The sequence below is a fragment of the Mytilus edulis genome, chromosome 3 (genome assembly GCF_963676685.1).
Source record: "Mytilus edulis chromosome 3, xbMytEdul2.2, whole genome shotgun sequence".
In the NCBI taxonomy this organism is placed as follows: Eukaryota; Metazoa; Mollusca; class Bivalvia; order Mytilida; family Mytilidae; genus Mytilus; species Mytilus edulis.
In genome coordinates, this window is record NC_092346.1 from 31,483,876 (window position 1) to 31,493,680 (window position 9,805).

At 32.0% G+C, this 9,805-nt stretch overlaps 1 protein-coding gene across 1 annotated transcript; it reads left to right on the top strand.

Annotated features, from left to right (window-relative positions):
- Positions 1 to 8,389: 8,389 nt before the first annotated feature.
- Positions 8,390 to 9,500, top strand: LOC139514838 (uncharacterized). The gene is made up of 2 exons (XM_071304446.1): positions 8,390 to 9,027; positions 9,387 to 9,500. Exons 1-2 carry the CDS (start codon positions 8,703 to 8,705, stop codon positions 9,470 to 9,472), a joined length of 411 nt encoding a protein of 136 aa, XP_071160547.1. The 5' UTR covers positions 8,390 to 8,702; the 3' UTR covers positions 9,473 to 9,500.
- Positions 9,501 to 9,805: the final 305 nt, after the last annotated feature.

The window sequence follows — 9,805 nt, forward strand, 5'->3', positions numbered from 1 at the left end:
CATAAGACTCATAAGTGACGCTCAGATCAATATAGTTATAAAGCAAAACAAGTATAAAGTTGAAGAGCATTTTTGAGGACCCAAAATCCCCCCCCCCCCCCCAAAAAAAAAATGTGTCAAATACGTCCAGGGATTCTATTCGTGGGATAAGAAAATCCTTAGTTTTTCGAAAAATTAAAAGTTTTGTAACGGGAAATTTATAAAGCTAACCATATAATTGATATTCATGTAAACACGGAAGTGCTGGCTACTTGGCTGGTGATAACCTCGGGGACGAAACGTCCACCAGCAGTGGCATCGACCCAGTGGTGTAAATAGTTATCAAAGGTATCAGAAAACGCGATTGCAATAAAGGAAAATGTTTGTAGCATTTCTTTCCTAATGCGCTCCGAGGATGCATACATGTATAATGGTCACTTGTAGTTTACAATCCTTACTTGCGCATTAAAAATAATGGTGCGGTTCAGCAGTACTGCAGATTATCTTGGGAAAAGTTCCTTTCAGCCTAAACTTATACAAAGGCACTGCATCAGACGTATCTACCTTAATCTAAGGAGTTTGCTCCACAAAAGTGAAAAGCTTAGCTAGCTATACTTACTACCAGGTTTAATTCAGTATTTTCTAAAATGAGAAAATGCCCGTACCAGGGAAGGAATATGACAGTTGTTTAACATTCGATTGATGCGTTAGGGCTTTTGATTTTTACCGCTTGATAACAGACATTCCGGTTCGAACGTTCTTTGGAGTTCAGTATATTTGCACTCTTTCTTCCAGACATCAAACTTATCGATACTTACATAATGTCATAAAAATTGTACCTAACAGCTTACAAGTACAAACGATAATACAACAACAAAGTAATATGATAAAGTAGCCAAATAACTTAATGTTGAAATCATATAACATGAAAAAAGAGTAACCACATAATTAAATAAAGTCACTACTTAATATGACATTATCTACATACTATGGCAAAGAAGCTACACAATATAATAAAGAAAGTACATAATATAATGAAGTTGTTTCGTAACAAAATATTGATTGTTGTTTTCTCTACGTAAAGTGTCAAATGGTTCATGCATAAAAAGTGAAATCACAAAAATACTGAACTTAGAGGAAAATCAATTCGGAAAGTCCATAATTACATGGCAAAATCAAATAACAAAACGCATCAAAACGAATGGACAAGAACTGTCATATTCCTGACTTGGTACAGGCATTTATAAATGTAAAAAATGGTGGATTAAACCTGGATTTATTGCGCTAACCCTCTCACGTTGATGACAGGCTCATCAATTTCCGTTATATTTACATTGATGCGTTTACTAAACAGACACAATAAATAAAATAGTCAGAACATGGGTACACCAGTCATCATCGTATAACAATTTTAAAAGGAACAATTTAACAGAACACACAAACATCTATCTACAAAAACATTCATTGATTTGTGTGTCCGACGTCAGAAAATTTTATTCGTCACATAGATTTGTCGTTCAATTTGCATACAAACAATTTTAAAATTTACCTAGGCAATGTAGCATACAGGGTTAAAAAATCAAAAGTATGTAAGAATAAATTTCAGAAATAGACCGAGATTTAAATAGTCCAAAAATTATATATAGAATTTATAAGAATCCACAAATAGTTAATTCCTCTACATGATTGAATAGTTTTGACGTTTGTGGTTCAACGTATATTTTAATGTACAGAGTCACGTTATAAGAACCAAAGAAATACAAGAAGTCGCATATACAAAACACACCACCAAAAAATGAAAGACAATACAAACACATTGACGAGATGTATAAGTACCGAGCCACGTCAAACGAATATCACTTAAAACCATTCAACAGTAAAAGTAATATTAATAATAGAACAAAGACAAATGAAAGAACTCTAAAACACAATGTTAAGATGATAAACAACATCAGTACGCAGAATCTATACATCAAGACCATCGTGTATTATTTGTGAAGTTGATACGGAATATTTATCAACAAGGTCTTGGTACCTTTCGATGAACTGTTTTTAGAAAAAAAGACGAGACGTTCTTTGACATACCCCTGGTTCATCAACTTTCTACTCAGACACTGATGACGTTTTACAAAGTCTGAGTAGGAGCTGCAAGCTCTTGAATATCGAATAAGTTGGGAAATATATATCCCATATGCAGGTGAAGTTGGTATATTGCTACTAAGGTGGGGGAAATTTATAATTTATAATTTCAAAATTAAAATCGGCTCGTTTGTCATAGATTCTGGTTTAATTTAAATTATAATTTAAAGGTGAAGATTAGAATTTAATTTTCCATATTACATTTACTTTTTCGAACAAAAATAGTTTTCATTATAATTACAATTTACTTTATATAAATTTTGTAATCATATTTACCATTATATCTCGGTAGTGAAATTCTTTGAATCCTTTTCCTCAAAGATACCTTTTATAAATGATAAAAAAAAAAAAACACTATATATTTACCTGTCGAATTACTGCCTCATTATGAAGTGGCTCTGCATTTTTCGAAAAACTAAGGATTTTCTTATCCCAGGCATAGATTACCTAAGCCGTATTTGGCACAACTTTTTGGAATTTTGGATCCTCAATGCTCTTCAATTTTGTACTTGTTTGGCTTTATAAATATTTTGATATGAGCGTCACTGATGAATCTTATGTAGACGAAACACGCGTCGGACGTACTAAATTATAATCCTGGTACCTTTGATAACTATTTACACCACTAGGTCGATGCCACTGCTGGTGGACGTTTCGTTCCCGAGGGTATCACCAGCCCAGTAGTCAACATTTCAGTGTTGACATGAATATCAATAATGTGGTCATTTTTATAAATTTCCTGTTTACAAAACTTTGAATTTTTCGAAAAACTAAGGATTTTCTTATCCCAGGCATAGATTACCTTAGCCGTATTTGGCACAACTTTTTGGAATTTTGGATCCTCAATGCTCTTCAATTTTGTACTTGTTTGGCTTTATAAATATTTTGATATGAGAGTCACTGATGAGTCTTATGTAGACGAAACGCGCGTCTTGCGTACTAAATTATAATCCTGGTACCTTTGATAACTATCTGTACTTATAATTCCACTTTCTGACAAACGAGAGACTACTCTAACTGTTCAGTAAAGGCAACAATAGTATAACGCTGTTCAAAAATGTTTACGTTTCATCCTATCATATGTTTTTTTTTTATTATTTGAATTTATTCAGCTGCATTTTGAACCTGATTCATTCAGCATTATATAGCTCTACTTTCATAGAATGACGGACTACTTAAAATACAGATAATAAGAATTTCTTTAGACCATCGCACAGAAATGAAATGTCCAAGAGGGTTTTGATCTATAATAATTTTTGTATACTTTGAACGACAAAATTATTTTATATCTCTACCTGTGTGACATATATTCTGACGACTAACACGCGATTCTACGTCAAGGTAAATTCATGTAACAATTCGGTCCCAGTACTTCAAATCTGTCAATCTTTTATGGGTGGATTTGATGTGTTTGATCTTTAGATTTTGCCATTTGATTAGGTAGAGATGCCAGGCCTATATTATTACAGGGAATATATTGTATTATTTGTATTTTGTTGAAAGATCTTGTCAAGACGAACATTTTAAGCCCTTGTTCGGTCCCCTTTTTTTTTTCTCCAAGATGGCCGCCACTAAAATTGTGTTGATTTGAGATTTTATAGGCATATAAAGTGTTACTTGGCCTGTCTAGCTGGGCTCTACGTATACCTCTAGGATTATGTATTTAACAGGTGTAAATATGTATAGATATTTACCTTAGGATTAGGTTTCCTACAAGGATGGTTTTATCTCGTCTATAGATAGGCTTGATGCAGATCGTCTAGGTCAAGAAGAGGCTGTATCCGGTCAAGCGTGACTCTTGTGTCATGTCTCCATTCGGGGCTCTCCAGTCTCTATCAGGCCATACACGTCACCATTCGGGTCTCCCTGCTCTTTACCAGTAGATCACACTAGACACAAGTAACAAGCACTGTGCCCTAAAATACCCTAATCGAGCAGAACACACTTCACTCTTTAGGGAAAACCATTAATATTCACCAACATATGTTATTAAAAGATTTTTTATCAGCATCAAACAACCTTGAATCGTCCGTTCTGATATTACCGAAAGGTATTGATAGCCATGTTGAAGCATAATTTTCTACTAAATGACCCACACAAGTACAGAATTGCACTAAATTCACTATATTATTTTGCCTGGTCTGTATAAATCTGAAATCTTGGTATAAAAAAGTAGAAAAAAAAATCAATTTCTTGGTCTCTAAATGTGCTGTCGCACTAATTTTTGCTAATAAATCTAAATGGCATCAATTAACTAAGACCTGAATTAGCTTTTTGTACCAAAAAAAAAAAGAAAATTGAGATACGACATTGTGAAATATCACTAGATATGAATTTGAAAAATGTATATGTATGAAAGGAAAAATTGCCGACATTTTGACATATTTTTTTCCCCTCGTAAAATCACATTTTCACTCACTGCTCGCTCATTTCTCAACCGATTTTAAAAATCTTGGTACCAAAATGTTTGTCCTGCATCCACCTTTCTATTTTATTGATTGTATTTTGTGAGTTTAGAGCTCTTACTGATTAATTTGTAACAAGATTAGTGATTTACAGCAGTGTATTTAAATTTTTCCGGTACATTTGTTGAAATAGATCATTTTGTTGCGATATGAGTATATATTGTACCAAGACATTATAACCTGATCTTATTAATATGTTAATTCACAAGATAACACTTCACACAACTTTTAGACACTCTTCTCTGGCAGTACATCAGTATCTGACTGGCTCAAAAATCCTTTGCTCTTAATTTTGAATACAGTGTTCAAAGTAAATCTTATTGTAGAAAAAATTATACAAATTTTCAAGTGTAAGATTTGACCTGTCTTTTTGATACAACCAAAGACATCTTGCATTTGTGATAAGCACAATCAATGAGACTTCCATGATGGACACCTTATTTGTGAATATTTGTATTCACAAATAAATAAAAAATAAAACTAATTCCTGAATCTTGCTTCATATTTTTATCAACAAGAAACCATTACAAAGTAAGACCTTTTCACAATACATGTAACATAAAACTCGCAACAAGTAGAAACAAAGTCATGAGTACCATCACCACAAAACATGCAACAAGAAAATACAAAGCTTTTAGAACCCTACCACCACATAAAAAAAACCAAGCAAATCCAAAGTTATGAATACATTCAACACATAAAACATAAAAGTAAATACAAAGTTCAGAGTATCATCACCACATAAAACATGCAACAAGTAAATACAAAGTTATGAGTACCATCACCACATAAAACATACAACAAGTAAATACAAAGTCATGAGTACCATCACCAAATAAAACATGCAACAGGTAAATACAAAGTTATGAGTACCATACCACCACATAATAATACCAAGCAGATCCAAAGTTATGGGTACCATAACCACATAAAACATGCAACAGGTTAATACAAAGTTATGAGTACCATACCACCACATAATAATACCAAGCAAATCCAAAGTTATGAGTACCATAACCACATAAAACATGCAACAGGTAAATACAAAGTTTTATGAGTACCATCACCACATAAAACATGCAACAAGTAAATACAAAGTTATGAGTACCATACCACATAAAACTGCAACAATAAAATAAAAAGTTATGATTACTATCACCACAAAAACATATAGCAAGTAAATGCAAATGAGTACCATCACCACATAAAGTGCAACAAGTAGATATGAAGTTATGGGTACTATCACTACAAAAAAAAATATGCAACAAGTATATTTGTATCGCTCAGCTACAGAGTTATCCAATTTATAGAGGATATCATTAAAGATTTAAACAAATTATGAGCATCTTTTTTTAATTTCAATTTGTAAAAGCACATGAACATGCGAACATTTTTACCAATATTTAATAAAATATGAACTTGAAAAGTCTGCTTGATTCTTGGTCTAGATAACTTATTCTTGAACGAAACGACGAACGCCAAGTGAAGATTTAGATGTTTATACATGCATTGTTAAATGCTGCAATGCTGCTTTTAGACTAATTTGTTTAGTAATTAGTCAAATACTTTTCTACAGTATTGTTCATACTCATATTGAATTTTGGGATAATTGGTTAAATACTTAGTCCTACCACCAGAGTCCTTTGATGAAATTTCTAAATCCTAATAAAAAATAAACATTTCATCAAGTTCACTAATATCCTCTTTTTCAGGCCTTTTGAAAAGATTCTGTACACCTTTTGCCGGATGCAAAAATTTTACCCCGAAAATAGTGTTTTCCTGAGCTAGAACTTGTCCAGGATACCATGTATCCATATAAGCCACAACAACATTTTTACCAACTGGATATTCATTCAATCCAGTTATTATCATATCATGAATCAAAAGATTGAGAAGAACTTTCAACATGTATAATAATATCAGAGCTATTTTCAACAGTATTCTTTGAAGCTTTGTCAACTACAGACACAGTTTTCTTCCTTTTAGGAACAGGTTCTTTGAAAACTTTGTTAGCTTCAATACATTTTTTTAATTTAATATTTTATATTTTTTTCAATACAATTTCCCTCTGTTTTTGCATAATTTCATCTCTTTAATTTTTGGATTTAATAACAAAAGACACCATACTGTTAGGGGGACTGTTTGTGTATAGTCAGCTGCCAACACAACTTTAAGATGGGAAACAAGTTCCTGCAAGGGAAACTGAATACCATTGGCAGAAAATTGCAATAAAAATTTGTCTTCTGGATTGCATTTTAATACTTTTTTTCTAAATGTTAACTGTAATTTTACTGCTTCCATCTTTTCAGTTTCATTAAGTTTTTTTAAGTTTTTATTTGTCTTGTGAAGTTACCCATAAACCTATTTTTTCAATGTCCTTGGTTAAAGATTGAAGTTCTTGTTGCTTTGAATTTTCTTTTCGGAGTTTTTCCTCTCTTTTGTTTTTCAATAATAAAATGTTTTTATTTTTAATATGTTCTTTTATCAGTTTCAATTGTTTTAACATTGCAGGGGCCCTTTCTCTTGCCATTTTGATAATGTATGTTTTCTTTTCGGTCTCCATTTGATCAAGCTAATGTAATGCTTTGTTGTTGGTAAATAAAATTAAACCTTCCAATGCTATTATGTTAGCATTGGGGTTTTCCCTTTTTAATCTGTCTAAATTTGCAAAATCACGCTCTGAAACTATATTTGTTGGTTTAACAGTTGTCGATTCATCTCTAAGTTCTTTCTCATTAACCCCTTCTGTTTCTTCATTTAAAACGCCACCTGGCAAATTATCAAACAGTTGCCTTTCTATTATAATACAAAAATTTAACGAAACAATTTGTAAAGCTTCGGTAGTTAAAATATTTAATTCTTCATTATCAATTAAAAATAAACTTTCAAAAACTTTATCCTGTACAGTATATTCGGGATATAAGACTTTCCCTTCAACAAGTTCTGTGGCATCAACTGAATATTTTTCTAAAATCTTTTTAAAATCAAACCAAACTTTATTCAAATCTAAAATATGTGAGGTGCATTCAATAATACGCCAAATAGGACCGGTTAAAAGTTTATCCACTATTCCAAATGCCCTACAACTAGCAAGATAGACTGGATTATCTACATAGTAATAGACTGAAGTTATTAATGAATTCCTTTCTGTTATGCTAAAAAAATGAATCAATAAATTCTTTGATGTGTTCTCTATGAAAAAAAATCTGCTGCTCCCTTGGAAAATAATAAATTTATTCTGTGACCGTGAAAAGTACTCATTTTTAAATCAACTGGACTTTCAAGCTGTTTTAAAAAGGTTAAAAAAAAGTTAACCGTACCCATATTTTTCATCAGCACCTGGCACACACATCTTTGTACTAGCACGAATAAAATCAGAAGTGTTTTGGTTGTATGTAAACTAATAAAAATTTCAGATTCAAGTACACTCTGTTCCCATAACTTTAACCCCGATTCCGCCTGTAACGCTAAATTTACTAGAATGTGCAGGTTACATTAAAGCCATTTAATTTTGATATTTTTTTACGTATTTGTTCAGAATTGTCAGAGCCGTTTGGTATACATTCTAGTTTAATTTTTTCCAGTGATGTTTTAAGACATGTATTAAATATGTCTGTTTGTCATTGTATTTTTTATTAACTGTGTCTGTCTGTCATTGTATTTTTTATTCATAACAATAATTCATTTTTTTTCAGTGTAATTTTCATGTAAAAGTTTTGCCATATCTGAGGGGCCTCATGGGGTTTTTGATTATGTGATTACTTGGCCGTTTTTTTTAATGATTATTTGATTATTAAGCCAAATATTTTATGATTATTTGATTACCTAGGACTGTATTTTTGATTAAATGATTACCAAGTTTAAAAAAAATAAAATGATCTAAAAGGTTTTTTAAATTATCTAAAATATAACTGATAACTTTGATCAATTATACCTACGATCACCTAGCGTGTAAACGCATAGCAATCTCAATTTACGGAAATTAGAAACCCGATATCGGTTTAATTTTACATTTTAATTTATTCCGGTTCCCGTTTTTGACTTGCGTTCGTTAGCGTTCTGTATGAAATAACAGTAAGGAACCAGTTATCATGTAGAAAGTTTGGTAAGAACACGAATATGACATCAAAAAAGGTATTGCACGAAGTGACGTGCGCTATCTACAAAGCAGGCCAGGATAAACCGGCTGTACGTTGGTCATTTTTCTTCAAATATGACGAGGACAGTGTGGAAAGTCTGTCAGAAGTTCTAGAACGGATGAACGCAACATGTGGCATTAAAGAAAGAGCAAATGAAATATTTGTGATGAACTATAAAATCAAGCTCAGCGTTAGGAGAATGGAGCCAGAGCCAGAGTTCCCAAAAGGCAGAGTGTTTGCTATTGACACAGAAAGCCAGTTCACATTAATGATGCCACTTATTCAACAAAAATATGAGATTATAGGTATACAAATTCAAACGTTTTGGATAATTTTTAATATGAGGCAGGTGCAACCTAGCGCACTCCCGAAGATAGGCGTGGATGCAAACAAAGAAGAAAAAAAAAGTTTAAAAACACAAAACATTTAAACTGCAATATCCTGTATCCCCAAATTCTTATCCAGTCCCCTTTTATTTTGAAAAAAAATAGCCCCCCCCCCCTCCTTTTAAAAAAATCTGGATTTGCCACTGTCTATTTATATCCATTATGTTTGCATATCAAATTGTATCAATAAACATGTATACAGTTGTTTCAACTGTCATTACATGTACTTAGTGTCACTGTAAATATTGTTATTAATGACCCAATTCATTAATTTTCAGTTAAAGTAGTAGAGACGGAAGTGAGATCAGTAAATCAGATATTGATGGGACAAAAAATCAATGGCAAAAAGAAAATTACCAGCTGAATCGGATGATGTCAAACCAGCAAAAAAGGCAAATGTCGGAAGGCCTATAAATGCAGAAAATAGAATGTTGATATTTAAAGAAAGTAAGTGAGATTGTAGGTATTTTTCTTATTTAAAAACTTATAACAATATTATAATCAATTGACGATTTCTTGAAATATATGTACTGTAAATAAAAAAAAAGCACAACATTCAGAATTTGGAGTAATGACTGGTTGGCTCAGGAATCAATAATGTGTCTGAGAAGAGTATTGTTACCTTGTTTGCTAGCAAGGTAAAGATTCAGTTCAGTATATATAAATAATACAAAACAGGCTTCATATATATTCATTT

Coding starts and splice junctions, on each gene's coding strand:
- LOC139514838 (XM_071304446.1), top strand. CDS start 8,703: ATGACATCAAAAAAGGTATTGCACGAAGTGACGTGCGCTATCTACAAA. Junction 9,028..9,386: donor ACAAAAATATGAGATTATAG/GTATACAAATTC, acceptor ATTAATTTTCAG/TTAAAGTAGTAGAGACGGAA.